This window comes from Trichomycterus rosablanca, chromosome 19 (genome assembly GCF_030014385.1).
Source record: "Trichomycterus rosablanca isolate fTriRos1 chromosome 19, fTriRos1.hap1, whole genome shotgun sequence".
NCBI lineage: Eukaryota > Metazoa > Chordata > Actinopteri > Siluriformes > Trichomycteridae > Trichomycterus > Trichomycterus rosablanca.
The window spans coordinates 2,183,350-2,202,475 of record NC_086006.1 but is presented as its reverse complement, the minus strand read 5'-3'; the positions used below and the strand labels follow the sequence as shown (position 1 = coordinate 2,202,475).

The following is a 19,126-nucleotide window of genomic DNA, read 5'->3' as shown; positions in this document are numbered from 1 at the left end:
TCAGAGATGATCGCTCATCTATTGCTGCTGTTTGAGTCGGTCATCTTCTAGACCTTCATCAGTGGTCACAGGACGCTGCACACGGGGCGCTGTTGGCTGGATATATTTGGTTGGTGGACTATTCTCAGTCCAGCAGTGACAGTGAGGTGTTTGGATCAGACACAGCGGCGCTGCTGGAGTTTTTAAACACCTCACTGTCGGACTGAGAATAGTCCACCAACCAAAAATATCCAGCCGGCAGCGACCTGTGACCACTGATGAAGGTCTAGAAGATGACCGACTCAAACAGCAGCAATAGATGAGCCATCGTCTCTGACTTTACATCTACAAGGTGGACCGACTAGGTAGGAGTGTCTAGAGTGGACAGTGAGTGGACACGGTATTTGATCCACTCATACCAGCAACAACACACACTAACACACCACCACCAAATCAGTGTCACTGCAGTGCTGAGAATCATCCACCACCTAAATAATACCTGCTCTGTGGTGGTCCTGACCTTTGAAGAACAGGGTGAAAGGGGGTAACAAAGCATGCAGAGAAACAGATGGACTACAGTCAGTAATTGTAGAACTACAAAGTGCTTCTACATGGTAAGTGGAGCTGATAAAATGGACTGTAGAAACAAGGAGGTGGTTTTAATGTTATGGCTTATAAGGGCCCAACAGTAACCTGGTAGATGCCGGGCTTGAACCAGCGACGTTCTGATAACTAGTCCTGTACCTTAATTAGATTATTTTGTTTGAAACGATGCTCATCAGCAGAACCAGACACTGGAATGACTGGAATACGGAACACACCTCACGTAGGAACGGCTCTCGCTGCGTTCTAACATCTAACAGACACAAACACTCCAGTCAAGGACACTGGCATCCAGGTTGTTTAATTATTTTTACAACAACAACAAGGTAACCGAGCGGCGTCGCTGAGAGTCTCGCCTCATTTATACAACATTTACAATCAACACAAAAACACGAGGAGCCAAAACCAGCACGCAGGAGAGGAAATGAGGAGCTGTCATCATGCAGTGTGTTAATGAAGATAAACCCGAGCAGCGTGGTCCTGAATCAAGGCAGAGAACCACGCACGGGCGCTGTACGTCCCCGACACACAGACGAAATGGAGGGGGGGGGGGGGGGGGGGGGGTACCTGCTAATCTAAACTATTCCTGCCATATAAACAGCAAAGAGATCAGAGATCAGAGATCCTAATATATCCATAATGCAAAGCTAGTGAGTGGAATACATCAGTATATTAGGAAAAAGGCATTTTAAGCATATCTGAAAATTGGAAAGACGTATCGTGATTACGGCCTTAAATTCTCCTAAGAATGGTATCGTTGCAGTGCGGATAAACCAGGCCTGTTAAGGACTCGAGGCTGAAAGCTGCTCTCGAAGCAGTTACACAAGTGCAGCTTGTTAAATCAGATCAGAGTTTCAGTCTTTTAATCACACAACCCTTCCTTCAAGCTACAGCGTCCTCTGCTGGTGAAGAGAAGCTTCACCCTGAGCTTCAGGCCTCCCACTGCTCACAGTGTTTGCGGACGAAACCCAAGACTTGATCCTTGGATAGTTTCTGGGGGTCGACACGAGTCTGTGAGTCGTGAACTCTGACCCCTTCCTCCCAGGCCCAGAAAAGCCTTTCATGGTGACACACACTGGAAAGAGAGAGAGGGGAAAAAAAGAGTGGTTTACTTTAATGGTAAAGATTCGCTTCCACATTTCACAGCATCCGTACACACAGTCACATATAAAGTATCTGGACATGAAAGTATCTGGACACCTTTACTAATTGCCTTTCCACAAGATTTTGGAGTGTGTCTGTGGGACTTTTTGCTCATTCATTTAAAAGTACGTTTGTGTGGCCTGACTTGCAACTGACCTTCGTAATTCACTTCAAGATGTTCACTGTGTTTGAGGTCCAGGGCTGTTCAGGTTACTTTAGCTCCTTGACATCCAACAAATAAAACCGTATTTTAAACACTATTTGTTTGTTTATTAGGATTTTAACGTCATGTTTTACACTCTTTGGGTAGTTACTGCTTACACAAGATTCATCAGTTCACAAGTTTAATATCAAACACAGTCATGGACAATTTTGTATCTCCAGTTTATCTCACTTGCACGTCTTTGGACTGTGGATCAATGAGCCTTGGCCACCCATGACCCTGTCGCCGGTTTACCACAAGTCCTGTGGAAAGCTTGCCACAAAAGTGAAGTTTACATGCAACTATTATTAATTTATGCCCATGAGTTTGGAATAGGATGAGTGGAAAGCCTAAAAAACATAATTATCTATCTATCTATCAATCTATCTATCTGTCCGTCCGTCCGTCCATCCATCCATCCATCTATCTGCCCGCCCGCCCATCCATCCGTCCGTCCGTCCATCGATCTATCTATCCGCCCGCCCGTCCATCCATCCATCCATCCATGCATCAGTCCGTCCGTCTGTCTGTCTGGCTGTCTGTCTGTCTATCTATCTATCTATCTATCTATCTATCTATCTATCTATCTATCTATCTATCTATCTATCTATCTATCTATCTAATTTTATAAACCTGTTATGCAGCAATGGCTGTAGCCAAAATATTTAAAATAATCATTAGAAGGGGTGTCCACATACTTCTGGACATTTGGTATATATACAGTGAACCGTCACACCCCTACTGTAAGACATGTATGTAGTTTAATATTCAAAAAACGTGTTTCCTGTTTGGTATTACGTTCGGTATGTTTTTTTCTTAATAATATAAACACAAATTAAACACATATACACTGATCAGGCATAACATTATGACCACCTTCCTAAAATTGTGTTGGTCCCCCTTTTGCTGCCCCATACGCAACACACTGTGATGCTCTGTGTATTCTGACACCTTTCTATCAGAACCTGCATGAACTTCTTCAGCAGTTTAAGCTGCAGTAGCTCGTGTGTATCGATGAGCCTCGGTTGCCCCTGACCCTGTCGCCGGTTTACCACTGTTCCTTCCTTGGACCACCTTTTATAGATACTGACCACTGCAGACTGGGAACACCCCACAAGAGCTGCAGTTTTGGAGATGCTCTTACCCAGTCGTCTAGCCGTCACAATCCTCACGCTCGCCCATTTTTCCTGCTTCTAACATCAACTTTGAGGATAAAATGTCACTCGCTGCCTGATAGATCCCCCCCACTAACAGGTGCCGTGATGAAGAGATACTCAGTGTTATTCCCTTCACCTGTCAGTGGTGTGTATAGTAAAAATACAGTCGTTTGTGAAGTGCTTTGGGACGTACTGGAATGGAGCGACAGCACCGGGATCCATGACGTACGACGACTGTTTGGTCTGTTTGTTAAAAAAGAATTTCCTCTTCGAACTCTTACTGAAAGCCATCGTCCAGGGATCTGGGAGACACACAAAGACAAACAGAAGCTAGAAGAACAGCAGCTCTCAGACCTCACACTCGTGCACACATTTTGTGCTGCTCCCTCACCATTGACTGTTTTGATGATGTAGAGGCCGGTGGGTAGAAAGTGGCGATCGTCTCGGCCCGTGTAGGACAGCCGGGGCATTCCGCCTGAGCTCTTGGTCACTTTCATCTCCAGTCTGAGGAAGAGTGTATGGACGATGAGACCTGAATCATGCACTATTGATCACAGGGGTGTCGAGCACGCAAGCAGTGCAGGTACTCACCTTACAAAAATCTTATCCATCTCCTCTAATCTGTACACCTCCTTTACTCTGGAAAACACACACAACCACACACACACCATTAGAGACAAACACTGTTTATTTTTTCTTATTTACACATTTTCTTCCCAATCGACTCGTATCCACTTATGATTCGAATTTCCGCTTCTATCTACTGCTGCATTCACATCTTTCATACAAAGCGACTTACAGTACCGTGACAGTATACAGTCTGAGCAATTGAGGGTTAAGGGCCTTCCTCAAGGGCCCAACAGTGGCAGCCTGGCGTTGGAGGGGCTCGAACCAGCAACCTTTTCATTGCACATGTGCTGCAGACCTCCATTCCTGACGGAGGAGGGTCGTGACTAACACACGCCCCCTCCAACATGGAGCAGTAGCCGACTTGAAGATCCGTATCGCGCACGGACAGCCATGCACCGATCTCTATTATCCCCCATCTCATTGTGCAGCACCATCGATCAGCCAGCAGAGGTCGTAACTGCAGCAGGTATGAAGAACCCTGATGGCCCTCCCTCCCTCGGACAAGCCCAATATCACCCATACAGGCGCGCAAGGTATAGGCAGTATGCTAGTTTAAGAGGTCAGCTCTGGTCATTGTTCCAATTCACCTCACTTGCACGTCTTTGGACTGTGGGAGGAAACCAGAGCTCCCGGAGAAGAGCAACGCAGACACGGAGAGAACAAGCAAACTCCACACAGAAAGGACCCGGACCGCCACGCCTGTGGATCGGACCTTCTTGCTGTGAGTCGACAGTGCTACCCACTTAGCACTTGGTCCTAAGCACAAGAGGAACACGCGAGTGGAAGAAAGGAATTACCGTATGGGGTTCATGTCCGGTCGGCTGGGTTTGGACACCGCCTTCACAAACTTCTCAGCCATCTGAATCCTGCAGGGACGCAAATACAGATCAGACAAAGCCAGGGACAAGAACAGCCTGAAAAAGCATCACGCCGTGCTCTTATAAGGTCAAACACAAGCTCAATTCAGGTGCGCGTTTTATTACTGATCTCCTAAAACAAAAAAAAGTGCTTTTTATTACAAATACGATGTGCAGACAAACCTCTGGTTGAAGTGCTGTTGTCGTACGTCTGTGCCATTGAGAACCAGAGCATCCAGAATATGAACCGCATTGATCCTGCGCTGGGCTTTACCCTGGAAACACAAAACGATCCCTCATTGCATTATGTCTATGCACCTTAACCTCCTTTTTAGTCCAGCTAAATCGGTTTAGCCGATATCGACGCCTATACGTCAAGTATCAGCCCACACCTAATAGCAGTACCAGTGTTTACATAATTTGGTGATATTTCCAATCAAAAATCTGATTGTTTCTATACAATTTGACTGTTTATTTAGTCTGGATGTTGTTTTGTGTGAGCAATACTGAGAGAACCGACTGAATGTAAACACCACACTGTGGAAGTGGCCAGGCAGGCGCCCATATGAACAATGACTGGCTCATCCACAGGTGGGGCAGCTAGGAGGGGTTCCTCTTAGCTGCTTACATTACGACCTCTGCTGGCTGATCGATGGCCCCTGCACAGAGACAGGGGATAATGGAGATCAGTGTGTGACTCTCTGTGCGCTATACAGATCTCTGTATGAACCCGCTTCATGCAGGTGAAAAGAAGCGGCCCTTCTTGATCAGAAGTGGAGGTCTGACGCAGTATAGATGATCGGGTGATTGGATATGACTCAGTTGGGAGAAACATTGGGGGGATTAATGTCATGGTATCAGAAGCAGATCTGATATTCATATGGCATTGATGCAGCGCTACTAAAGCATAAACAAAGGCAGATGATGCTGTTTGAAGGTGCAATTAGAGGTTTACCTCAGGCACCTTCCAAAAAAAATGAGCCAGTGACTGGAAATAAGGGTAAAAATAGGGTAAACCCCTGCGTGCTCACCTCTCCCTTCAGCTCCTGCACAATCTCGGCGCTTAGCAAGGTGTCTCGAGGCAGTTCTAGCTTAAAGTTCTCCAGTTTTCTCCAGCGCACAGGAGTTTTTCCATCCCACATGTGGATCTGAGATTTCTACACACACACACACACACAAATTTATAAGCTGTTATTCCATTTTCGCTGGTCTATGGAACGTCAACGTGTTTCTCAGTCTCAATGACACATCAAAGCTCACCCCGAGCCCCAGGAGGAAGATCTGCTCTCCCCCTCCAACGATGCACCGATGGTCCAATACATGCTGCAGCTTGTCCAGAGTGCTGGAGCTTAACGGAGTGGGCTTAGATGTGAAGTGTTCAGTGTCTGAAACCTGAAAAACAAGTGAACCACTCAGGTACTGTGTGAGATCATTACACTAGCACCCAGCCAGGTGTGTACACAAACATGATTGGCTATATCAAACACATATACAAGTACAGTCCATACTGACGTTTATGAGCTCACAGAACTTGGATTTGGGGTCTGATGAAGAAGGTGCCACTCTGGCTTGATCTGGAATCTAGAGACACAAGAACATATCAGAACACTTAAATGTAGCTCATATCCATGATATGACGAAACATATCTGTGTCTAACGGTTGCTTCTTTATCTGTCAGGTATTTGAAGTTTGCGCCCCAAAATAAACACCGTAAATATGTCCAGATCTGTATGAACGTATCTAGCTTATGAAAAAAGCCCAACTTTCAGGAAAGGCAAGTCATAAGGATTGGTAAAAGAGAGGTAAAAAAAAAACTGAGTTGCAAAAATCAAGTTCAATTTATATAGCGCCATTCAATTCACATATCCAAGGACAATGTAAATAATAAGAGAAAGAGCATATAATGGTTTAAAACATATAAAAAAGGTTTTTAGTTGACCTTTGAAGGAGGAGAAGAGAACAGTCACAAAGCAATTGTGGAAGGGACTTCAAAAGTTTGGGGGCTGAGGAACTAAAAAACTAGCCACAAACCAACACCGGTCTAAATCGGGGAACCACTAGAAGGCCTGTGCCCCGCGGCTGGGATGGTAAGTGTGAAGGACGATAGGGGCGAGGCCATGAAGGGCTGAACTATTTCGTATTTGATATGAGCAGCTGTTGGAAGCCAATGCAGCTGGTCCAGGATGGGAGTGATGAAGAAGATTTAACCCTTTGATGCACAACCTGGGTAAAAAGTGACCCAACTGAGTTTTTATTTTCTACATCTTTGCAATAAATTAATTTCGTCATTCAAGCTTCCATGAATTGTTTTTGATCATCACACATCCTTATTTCAGTTTTATATTTTTTGCTTTTTTAATAAAAATCATTTTTGTATCACTACCCTTCTAATGCACAACGTGGGTCAAAAATGACCCTTATGTATTTACTATGGAATTTGACAGAAACTACTGACATTTGTAAGTGTTTGTAGTCAAAAACATATTTACTGATCTTTTGAAAGACAACCAAAGATTAGGCTCTTGAATCTTGAATATGTCCAATACTATTTGCTTGCTAGCTGTTTACATATTCTAGTACAGATAGCTTTTATTAGCTAAGACAGCAAATACATGAATAACTGACAAATGTGCATATGAAAATATTCTTGAATGGATGAATATGGGTCATTTTTGACCCATGTTGTGCATTAAAAGGGGTTTGCTTAGCTTGTGCATCAAAGGGTTAAGGACTCTGGAATTTGAGGTTTCGAAAGAGAGATGAGTGAGTGACTCTCCGTACGTGATACTGCCCTCTTCTAAGACAGCGATCTTCTCACAAATGTGAAGGCTTATAATGACCCAAAAGGGAAGTCTGGATTTGTGTATTTGAGTGTGTTTTTATTTTGTTGTCCACAAACTTTGGGCCATATAATGTACCTGCAACATTTTAGGGCATGATTTGGCTGTGCTTGGGTGACACAGCGGTCTGTTATGCTAAACCAGTATTGCTGAGATCCAGGTTCAAATCACAGCGGTGGTACTGGCCCGCCATTCATCTACACAGACATGAGTAGCTATATCTGAGAGACAGGGTATGGTAGAATAGAATGGAATGCATTTATATGTCATTTATACATATACAGACGTACAGTACAGTACAGTACATCGTACGGCGCCCCTGGAGCAGACAGGGTTAAGGGCCTTGCTTAAGGACCCAGCAGTGGCTGCATTGCAGAGCTGGGATTCAAACTCTCAACCTTTTTTTTTTTAAGTTAATAGCCCGAAGCTCTACCCACTAGGCTACCACTGTCCCACTGGTGAAGCCCTGCCAACGACAGACTGCCTGTCTGGAACCGGAACTGCCACAACCCTGATCAAGACGAAGCCGTTAATGCAAAGAAAAGATACAATTACAGTACATTAAAATCAAAATACTTTGAAGCCGATCACAGAGCTCACGTTTAGCCCTCCTGCATCTTCTGAAGAAATGAGAAACCACAGACGTCCAACATGCCCGAGGATCAAATATTCAGTTTTATTGTGTGTTTGTTTTTACCCACCCCCCACATTCTGAGACATTCCTTACGGACATCAGCCTGTCTGGGCTCGGACAACGTCCTAGAGACAGACAGAGAAGCACAAATAAACATCTATAAATCAATATTCTCAAAACCAAAAAGTACAACGTGTACTAACAAACAGGAACTCACGCGTCTCTGACGAAGGAATGGATTTTAGAGAGGGCTTTGATCTGTACCGAGCAATGACTGCAAGAAGCAAAGGAACAACAGGTCAGACCCCCTTATCAAACCCAAACCCCCAATTACCACCTTATAATTATCATTACATTAGAAACACATACACACACTAAGCTGGTGTTCTTTCTATTATGAAACTGATATGTAGTTTTGCCCCGACTGTACCAGAATGGCAGCGATAATCAACATAATTACTTTAAACAACAGAAGTAAAAGTGAGAGGAACCCGTACCTCTCGTTGGACTCCATCATGTACTGGTAGAATTCTGTGTCTCCTTTGATGATGTCCAGAGGCACCACTTCTGTGACGTCTCTCTCAGAGTTTCTGAACTGATTTAACTTCAGGTTCACTGTGAATAGGTATTCTCGAACCGCTTCGGAGCCCGGCTTCAGACCCTTACACACAATGTACCTACACACACACACACACACACACTTTGACCGCTGTGCCACCCAAGTGCTCTTGTGGGTCAAATTTGACATCGGCACAAAAATAAAAGGCTATCGTTTATGCATTTTCTCCCCTTTAGGCACGTCCAATTGCGTCATGCTTCCTCTCCACCAACGTCGATCGCCGCTCCGATTGAGAAGAACGAAGCTAACCCACGCCCCCTCCGACACGTGGGCAGCAGCCGTATGCATTTTATTACCTACACTTCGACAAGTGCAATGCAGATCAGCACTGTGTACGGAGAGACACACCCCGACAGCACTTCTCTGGTTCCAGCGTGTGCTTTTACCGCTGCGCCACCTGAGCGGCAGAAGAGCCTATTTTGATTACATCTGCTCACACACAAACCTCTCAGAGTTGGCAGGCCTGCTGGTGACAGGTTTGAATAGTGACACTCTGTCGAAGCACAGGTACAGCAGGTAGATTAGACCCACGCTGAACGGTGTGAAGAGGTCAAACGTCTTACACACAAAGTGCCCTCCTAGACACACAAACAGGTGAGAACTGTATTACATACACTATAATACACTGGAGTTAAAAGGTATCGATTTATTATGGAGTTATTTGTGTTACCCGGTCGGACGGCGGACAAGGCTGTGAGGAACTGGCAGAGAAGAAGCTGCTTGCTGAGGATCTCCTGGATGTTCTCCTGCCCCTCCACTGAAAAGCCCTGCATTATTAAACACATCACTACCTTCACTAATCGATCAGAATGCAGCGTGAATGCACCTTAATTTCAGTGAAATAAAGCCAACTGCTTTCTGATCCCGGTTCAGCTCGCTCACCCCATCGGCCATGAGGAAGTGCAGGCCTCGCTTCTCCGTGCTCTCTAGAACGAAGTTGCGAAACGCACTTATGTTCTCGGGTCGTGTTATGTCGCCGTCGCCCTCAATCCCACCCTCGCCTGTAAGAAATAAATAAATAAATACATAAATCTTAGGACAAAAAAACTGACACCGCTCTTTCTTGCACTGATTAAAGTTCTATCAGCTAAACGACATGACAGAACACATGAAAGCGGTTAAAATGTCATGAAAATAGAGTTTTGTTGAATGCTGCAGTGCTGGGCGCCCACACAGGCACCTCTGCTGGTTGGTCAAAGCGCCTGTAAGAGAGAAGTATGTGACTCTCCTAAAAGTTTGCTGAAGCCCATTCAAATGCGATACACTCGCCCACTTCTGCTGAGATCCGGGATTTAAATCTCAGCAGGGCTAATGACCAGTCGGTCAGGAAAGGGGTGGCCACTTTGGCGCCCAGGTGGCGCAGCGGGAAATTCCGCTAGCACACCAGCACCAGGATTCTGAACTCCTCGGTTCGAAACTCGCCATTGCCACCGGTCGGCTGGGCGTAATAATCGGCAGTGCCTGCAGCAGATACTAACTGGCCACCGTATCTGCAGGGTGGGGTGAGTTGGTCTTCATACGCTGTATAAGGACCCTGATTGGTGGAAGAGACGCCCGTGCAGAATGCAGGGGCGAGAGGTGGGGGCTGTACACATGTGGGGAAAAGGCGTGTACAGCGACGTGCTCTCCTCGGATGCAATCGGGTATCTCTCAGCAGCGGAGGACAACTTGAATGCATAAAAAAAGAAAGGGGTGGCCACTGGGATGTGCACTTGTCAGTGCATTGTTAGTGCTGGTACCAAGGATGCATCAGGAAGGGCAATCGGTGTAAAAACTATGCCACATCAGGTATGTGGACCAGAAGGATCCACTGCATCAACTCCTAAATACAGGAGCAGCCAAAATAAGGAGGAAAAAAGTTGATTTGTTTGTGTTACAAGCTTGCCTTTTTATAAAGCACCCTACAGTTTAAGAAAGGCGCTGTATACATAAGATTAATACTAATATTTAGTCAACAAAAAAGCTTTAAGATTTTAGAATACGAATAATAAGTAACTTAAAAATGTATTACTAATACACCGTTTCACTCTTCTTCAGAAGAAATGTACAGTGCGTTAAAGATATTCACAGACTATATACTTTAAACGCGAGTCTAAACGAGCTACGCTACAGTAAACAGTGAATATGTTACCATAGTACGGCTCAAAGAGTTCACTGGGTGCAGCGTAGAAGTCTTCCAGTTTGAAATCGTTGGATCCTTTCAGAGTCATGCCGAAGCCTTTGGCGTTCCAGCGCTTCCGCCACAGGACGTACTCGGAAAACCCTCCCGGCCCGGCACACACGTCTCCAAAATAAAGCAGCTCGCTGTCCTTATCACGGACGGTGGGTCTCTGAACATACGAACGCATGAAATACATTAAAAAGAAAGAAAGAAGATCCTGAATGAATGTAGGCTTATTACGAACTGCGAATCAAGATTTTACCCCTTGGGCATCCTTTGGGTTGGTGAACATGTAGTCGAACACGTGGTCCATGTTTGCCATCTTCATAGCAGCTCTGAGAAGAAGACAAAGTGATGTCTACAATACTGTAACGTCTATAACGTGTGTATCTGATTTAAATGCCAGGATAAGAAGACGTCCCGTGTGTGTGTGTTACCTGTTGAGAAAGAAACCGCCTCGTATTGTTTCATAGGGGTTCGAACGTGTCCGAGCTCGCCTCATTTCTTCACCCTCGAGGTCATCGAACACAGACTGCAGGACCACACAGATACGCGTACGGTTTATAAAACGAGCTGGAGAGTCTCACATGAGGACTCAATGCAATCAAGGGGAAATAAATCATTTCACCCTTTATCCACCCATACTGACCTTGTAGGACAGCGTTTTTCTTAGTTAGAACAGGAACTGGTCTAAACCAGCTAGAACTGGGTTTTGGAGGTCATACAATGGAATTGATGTGCTTCTTGTCACATACACATCCGGTAACATTCCACTGTAGCAGTATTCTTAGAATATTGGAATATGACTACTGGCAATCATGCCCTAAATACACTGATCAGCCATAACATTGTTTCTACACTCACTGTCCATTTTATCAGCTCCACTTACCATATAGAAGCACTTTGTAGTGCTACAATTACTGACTGGAGTCCATCTGTTTCTCTGCATGCTTTGTTACCCCCTTTCACGCTGTTCTTCAATGGTCAGGACCCCCACAGAGCAGGTATTATTTGGGTGGTGGATCATTCTCAGCACTGCAGTGACACTGACATGGTGGTGGTGTGTTAGTGTGTGTTGTGCTGGTATGAGTAGATAAGACACAGCAGCGCTGCTGGAGTTTTTAAACACCTCATTGTCACTGCTGGACTGAGAATAGTCCACCAAACAAAAATATCCAGCCAACAGCGCCCCGTGGGCAGCGTCCTGTGGCCACTGATGAAGGTCTAGAAGATGACCGACTCAAACAGCAGCAATAGATGAGCGATCGTCTCTGACTTTACATCTACAAGGTGGACCGACTAGGTAGGAGTGTCTAATAGAGTGGACAGTGAGTGGACACGGTACATGGCTGATCAGTGTATATCTGCACGTTCTAAGCAGTAATTGATTATGTATTAATAATAAGATTGTTCTTAGTGCTCGGGTGGTGCAGAGGTCTATCACGCTGCAGATCCGGGTGCTATCAGTCAGTCACTATGTTTTTGTCAAAACTTTTGCACATGCCACAACGACTATGTTTTATGTTTATCAGATACCTTGCAGCGTATAAGCAGGTGCAGAAAATCCTCCGAGCAGAACTCCGTCTCATCTTCAATCTTCAGCTTTTTCTGCACACACACACATTAAACAACAACCTTCACTAACACACACAACTAGAGCATGTGAACTTTAGGCCACTTCTTATAGGTCAACAATGGTCAATCTGTACTCCCATGGTGTGTGTGTGTGTGTGTACACAGATTTTGCTATTGTACCTGGCCAGTGGTCATCCAGTCCCCCAGCTCATCAGAGTCTGGGATCTCTGTGGTACATTCAGGGAACCATGACACCTCCTCAAAAGCACTGGGCTGAGAGAGCGAGAGAGAGAGCGAGAGAGAGAGAGAGAGAGAGAGAAACAGAAAGAGAGAGAGAGAAACAGAGAGAGAGAGAGAGAGTTGCTCAGAGGCTCTTAACATGCTCATTCATCCCAAATACCAGAAATTCTTGTCTTTTTTCATATATTTGACTTTTCACCATTCAACTTTGTTAGGGGTGCTGGAGTCTAAAGCTATTCTCTGTAAAACTGACATTTTACTCTTAATGATTTCACATTTTAACTACATTTTCTGTTGTTTTACCCAGAGGTGGTTCTGATTGAAACCTGTTTATTCTCTCAAGGTTAAAGACTGCAAGTCAAGACTGCAAACCTGGCCTGTTGGGACCAAAAATGTCCAGAACTTACAACGGACCTTATTACAGACTGGACTAAATAATGAAGAACTTTAGCTAGTTATAACTTTCAGTTCAATTTAATTTTGTGTTTGTATGATTTGTGTAAATCCTATTTATTTAAAGTATCCTCCAGGCCACCCAAGGAGGATGGGGGTCCCTGCTGAGTCTGGTTCCTCTCAAGGTTTCTTCCTGTAATTTTAAGGGAGTTTTTCCTCGCCACCGTCGCCCTCGGCTTGCTCAACAGGGGTTTTTGGTCTGTTGGTCCTGGATTCTGTAAAGTTGCTTTGAGACAATGTCTGTTGTAAAAAGCACTATATAAATAAATTTATCCTTAACTTGACTTATTCTGATTAAATAAACGCAAATCCGAAGCATGTTCAGCAGCGATCGCAGACTTTTGGTCCCATCTCTATTTTTAAAGTTTGAACGTTAAACTGTGTAATCTAAACACAACAACCTGTTTAAAACCAACACAGAAATCTGAAAGGCTCTGTGTAATAAAGGATGGATCAGAAATGAAGTGAAAAGCCGTAGTACCTCTGATTCGTCCTTCCACTCCACGTTGAGCTCGCCCTCAAAGCCCTGCAGTGTGAGGCCCAGACCTCTCCTCCCGTGCTGGGTCGACGCCTCCACGATGTCCTTCCGACCCTGACCGAACTTCCCCAAACCCTCACCCAATTTAAACCCCATTTTGGCCTGGGAACAAGAAAAGACACCGGGTTTTATAATGAGTCTGCATATATTCATAGATATTCATGAAAAACACTGATCGATATTTTAAGTAAGTTTATGTTCGAGCAGGACTTTATTACCATGAGTTTCTGTGAGACGCTGTTGTACATGGAGAATTTAGAAGAGTTTGGATCATCGTTGCCTGAGGCATTCTGGGACGCTGCCGGGTTGGAGAAGCTGGGTCTGTGATCTTCAGCATCACTGTGAGACTCACTTTGACTGGAGTCTGGCAGAAAGACACAAACATGCAACAGCAGAACATTAATTATTTAATAGCTGGGCCTTGTTTAGGGGCCTAACATGTGCAACTTGAAGATAATGGGGCTTGAATCAGGAACCTTCTAATCACTAGTCCATCAACCTAACCCTTAAACCACCAAACTTCCTATAACTATCACTCCAATATCACTAACATTGCAGAACACTATGGGTCAGTACTTGACAAACCCATAATCATTATTTAACGTATATACAACGTATATAATGGAGAAACACAACATAGACAATTCATTGTTTGATTTCTCTCACCCTGGCTAGTGGTTCTTTGTGATGACTCCTCATCTTCATCAGAGCTGGCATCCTCACGTTTGAACTTCTTCCACTTTGTTGGCTCATCTGCTTTATCTGCGCTCCTCTTACTCATGGCTGCAGGTGAACACCTACAGTAGACAAACATTCCATTCAACAGATAAACTGCCATTACTCCGACATCAACAATTCACACCAAATGTAAGTAAACAAGCACAAACAAACATTGAGTCTGGAAGTATGACTGTCGAGTCACATTATTATGACCACCAGCTAATATCCAGAGTAACCGGCGTGTGCAGCATGGGCAGCAGCTAGACTGCTGGGCTGGGAGTGACTCAGTAAAATCCTGGTAGGTCGTCACAGGTATCTGGAGCCATGCTGACTGCTGGAGGGGGCGTGGGGAAAGATCCATAGAGCCAACACGACAATCAAGGTGGTCTGACAGAGTTGGGTTCATGTCTGGGGAATTAGAAGGGCAGGGTAGTACTAGGAAGTCTTGGTCGTCCTCTTCCAACCAATGTGGGACTTTTCTTGCATCGTCTTGCTATGAATCGCCCCAGGGAAGACAATCGACATGTAGGGGTGGGAGTGCCTTCCACACCTTATATACCCACCAAGCCAGCTCACGAAACGTGACTTCCTTCGTGAGCTACACGCCGCAGCAGTCTAGTGGCACCAAGTGATAGGATGTGTGTCTGTCCCATTTACTACATAATCACCCAAACTAAGTTACTAAATCAAACTTTATACCAAATATTACATTTTTACATTCGGATTGTTGTTGTGTGCTGTTTTAAATGTCTTCAGGAACAAAACCAGGTCAGAAAATGTCAGAAATACATCCGAGTTCATTTTTGGTATCAGAACCTACAAACTCAGAGATATTTCTGACATTTTCTGAGCTGGTTTTGTTCCTGAAGACATTTAAAACAGCACACAACAACAATCAGAATGTAAATAAGTAATATTTTTCAATTAAACTGCAGAAAATGTTTTGGAAATTCACCTTTTTCAGCTAACGATAAAGTGAGGGTTGAATTGTCCTGGTTAGGTGATGTAAATCATGCCACAAGTGAGTTTTCTGCTTCTTGATTGACTTTCTGATCAATCACTGCAAAACAAACCAAGTACTGAGTACATTAGTATTACAGATTCTTCTACAGAGTGATTCAGCTTTGGATTAGAAGTACATTCTAAACTGGTACTAAGTGAAAGGACGTGTGTCTGTCAGATTTACTACATAATCACCCAAACTAAGTTACTAAATCAAACTTTATACCAATCAGGAATGTTAGGTATTTGTTTTTGGTATCAGAACATCTCCATCCTAGAGGTATTTCTAACTTTTTATGATTGTTTTGTTCCTGAAGACATCTTAAACAGGTCAGGTGATGTAAATCATGCCACAAGTGGGTTTTCTGCTTCTTGATTTAGTGTTTTATTCCTGATAAGACTTTCTGGTCAAGCACTGCAAATCAAACTAAGTGCTGAGTACATCAGTATTATGGATTCTTTTGGAAAGTGATTCAGCTTTGGGAAAATGAAATAAAACAGCAGGTATTCAAGCATTACATGCAGAACAGCACATTCTAAACTAGTACTAAATGAGAGGACAGGTGTCTGTCACATTTACTACATAATCACCAAACTTTATACCAATCAGGAATGTTAGGTATTTGTTTTTGGTATCAGAACATCTCCATCCCACAAACTCAGAGGTATTTCTAACTTTTTCTGACCAGGTTTTGTTCCTGAAGTCATTTTAAACTGCACACAACAACAATCCGAATGTAAACTCACCTTTTTCAGCTAACGATAAAGTGAGAGGTGAATTATCCTGGTTATGTGATGTAAATCATGCCACAAGTGAATTTTCTGCTTGTTAATTGAGTGTTATTCCTGATAAAGACTTTCTGATCGTTTCTTCTCAAAGGAAAACTCACTGCTTCACTTTCACTTTCTATTCCAGCTACACTTGATTCAACACACTGACTACTACGCTTTTAAATAAACACTATTATTACATTTTAATTTCTCTGTCGAATTTAATGCGTATTAAATGCATAAAAATAAAGAAATAGAGAAACTGTGCTGTAATACAGATGTGACCACATGCAAATGAATAACAGCACTCTGCTACTCTCACTCAAGCTAAGAGTTAGCATGCTAAGCTAAGCTAAGCTAAGCTAAATGTCAACAAACATAATGCGCTGTACTTTTACCGAAAACTCAAAAGCGAGTGCAGCTAAAAAATACACACCGCGTTATAAACAGTGATTTTTAAACTACGATATAAAAAGTGAAGTGATTTTGTGGGGAAATAAGCACATTATTGAAAGCGTCAGTTTGTTTAAATGCTAAACCCGCGCGCTAAACTTTTAGCACAGCGTAAGCGGCGCGTGTTGCTAACGTCACGCGCAAAGCAGTATTTTGGCTCCAGTGGTAACAAGGTGAACTACATTAGCTTCCTTATACTGGTCAGGGTCGTGGTGGGTCAATTCCCACCCCGCGAAACACTTGTCGTGAGGCAGGAATACCCCCTACGCCACCCCCTTTCTCAGATAGCAACTCATGTCCGTGTCCACTTTAATATTGAACATTCTTTCACTCATTTTTCACTCACACTGGTCAAATCCTGGTCAGAGTTGTGGTGGGTCAGGTGTCACAAGTCAGAAACACACCCTGAACAGTTAGGGCGGCACGGTGGCTCGGTGGGTAGCACTGTCACCTCACAGCAAGAAGGTCCTGGGTTCGATCTCCAGGTGTCGCAGCGTGGATCCTTTCTGTGTGGAGTTTGCATGTTCTCCCTGTGTCTGTGTGGGTTTCCTCCGGGAGCTCCGGTTTCCTCCCACAGTCCAAAGACGTGCAAGTGAGGTGAACTGAAGATACCAAATTGTCCATGACTGTGTTTAACATTACACTTGTGAACTGATGAATCTTGTGTAACGAGTAACTACCGTTCCTGTCATGAATGTAACCAGAGTGTGTAAAACATTAAAAATCCTAATAAATAAATACATTTTGTGGTTACTCACAGCAAGAGGCGATGTACCGTACTTCTGCCAGTTCACCTTCTGCATGTTTTTGGGAGAAATTGGGATCCCAGATGAGATCTGCATGAAAATACAGGAGAAGAACGTGCAAAACTCCGAACACACAGTAATCAGATGCGAGGATTAAACCTAGCACCTTAGAAAACAGGTTCACTCTTCCAGAAGTGCCATTGAGACACCTTCCATTAAAGTTGTGTACACTGAAATCTGGTCAAAGGGAACATCAGTGTGAACCTTTAATAACATGGCCTAACATACAGTGTTTACAGTGCATTTAGAAACTATTCAGACCCCTTGACTGTCTGACCACTTCATTGTGTTTTGGATTTGATTTTAAATGAAGATAGTTGCTATTTTTACCCATTAGTCAACTCCTAACCTCCCACAATGATGAAGTAAAAGATAGAATCCTTGGGAACTGAATTTTAAATCAACAACTGACCACTTCTATTAATAAAGGTATTCAGACCCTTTGCTGTGGCACCTCAAATTGTGGTCAGCTGCATCCTGTTTGCTTAAATCATCCTTATTCCATCTGTAATTTGAATTATTTGGACATGAATTGGTAAACAAAAAACACACCATGGTCAATAAGAGTTTACAATTTACACAATTTGCATTGTCAGGACAAAAAACTAAGCAATAAAGTCCAAGGAAGTGTTTATGCATCTCTACAATCAAATTGTGGCAAGGCGTAGATCTGGGCAAGGATATAAAGTAATATCTGAGACTTTAATGTTCACAGGCCTGAATAATTCTGAAATGGAAAAAAACTTGGAAGCAGCAACTGTAGTTTATTATAAACACAAACATAAAAGATTCTTCTTCTTCTTAGATCCTGGGCAAGGGCGATCTCGGAGCCAGTACTCTGCGGTGGGTCGGTGGGCGACAGTTTTGGCATCACGAGGGTCAATCTATTTTGTAGATCAGCTTCAACTTCAGCTTCAACCAATGTTTTATGCAGCACCTTAGAGGACATGGGCACAGCTTCAACCAAATTTGTTGATGTTCTGACTAATACTTTTAGTGTACTAGTAACGTTTCAGTACAGTTCACATATTCTTTATAAGGGTTTTGGTCAGGACATTAGTAGGACCAAGAAAACACTTACATTTGTCTGAGTTTACATACTTAAGACCCTACAATTCCTAAAACTTCAACGTAATCTTTCTTCTTCATTATTCTGTCCACTGTTTTGTGCAGTGCACCACTTCCCAAGCTTGACTTCCATCTACATTGAAGGTGCTGACACAGTAGGGTCTTCTTTCTTACACATAGCACTGTAAAGCTCTCTTGACTGTGGACAGATGATTGTGTTCCAGCAGCTTTTAATCAATAGAGGTGTTTGTGTTCCTTGGCAAACGACCAGTGTTCCATGTGCTTTAGTACACTGTACAGATAATCTTGTCCCTTGATGTTGCTAAATGTCGCTTCTGGTGACATTCCTGACTATTGTCTATTGTGATGCATGTGATTTGTGCATATTAGCCATATTTATATGAATTTTAATGCCAAAATAAAGTGCATATCCATACAAGGTGTGCAGGTCAGTTGTAATACACACTGTGTGTGTGTGTGTGTGGGTTGCATCAGGTTGAAGCTGTGCCCATGTCCTCTAAGGTGCTGCATAAAACATTCTACCAAATTAAGATCATTGTGTGTGTATTTTGATCCATTAAATATCATATCTTTAGAAGTATCCCTATTAGGAAAGAAGTCAAATTGGTAAGTCTTTATGAAAAAGAAGTGTTTTCCATTCATTTAGTCACAAA

The 19,126-nt window shown here is 43.5% G+C and overlaps 1 protein-coding gene across 3 annotated transcripts; it reads right to left on the bottom strand.

The window, feature by feature from the left end:
- Positions 1 to 862: 862 nt before the first annotated feature.
- cmtr1 (cap methyltransferase 1) lies at positions 863 to 16,962 on the bottom strand. 3 transcript variants are annotated; one of them, XM_063014964.1, is made up of 25 exons: positions 16,925 to 16,962; positions 15,308 to 15,412; positions 14,299 to 14,429; positions 13,851 to 13,996; positions 13,576 to 13,734; positions 12,582 to 12,674; positions 12,363 to 12,434; positions 11,264 to 11,358; positions 11,089 to 11,161; positions 10,797 to 10,995; positions 9,548 to 9,666; positions 9,336 to 9,432; positions 9,111 to 9,243; positions 8,544 to 8,723; positions 8,264 to 8,320; positions 8,114 to 8,171; positions 6,084 to 6,152; positions 5,832 to 5,963; positions 5,603 to 5,728; positions 4,755 to 4,846; positions 4,512 to 4,580; positions 3,676 to 3,723; positions 3,476 to 3,588; positions 3,278 to 3,386; positions 863 to 1,657 (listed from the first exon to the last, which is right to left on the bottom strand). In XM_063014964.1, exons 3-25 carry the CDS (start codon positions 14,411 to 14,413, stop codon positions 1,513 to 1,515), a joined length of 2,499 nt encoding a protein of 832 aa, XP_062871034.1. In that variant the 5' UTR covers positions 14,414 to 14,429; positions 15,308 to 15,412; positions 16,925 to 16,962; the 3' UTR covers positions 863 to 1,512. The 3 variants fall into 3 exon arrangements, with proteins under 3 accessions (XP_062871034.1, XP_062871033.1, XP_062871035.1); XM_063014963.1 differs by lacking the exon at positions 16,925 to 16,962 and adding an exon at positions 16,102 to 16,488; XM_063014965.1 differs by lacking the exons at positions 15,308 to 15,412; positions 16,925 to 16,962 and adding an exon at positions 16,102 to 16,488.
- Between the last annotated feature and the right edge of the window lie 2,164 nt (positions 16,963 to 19,126).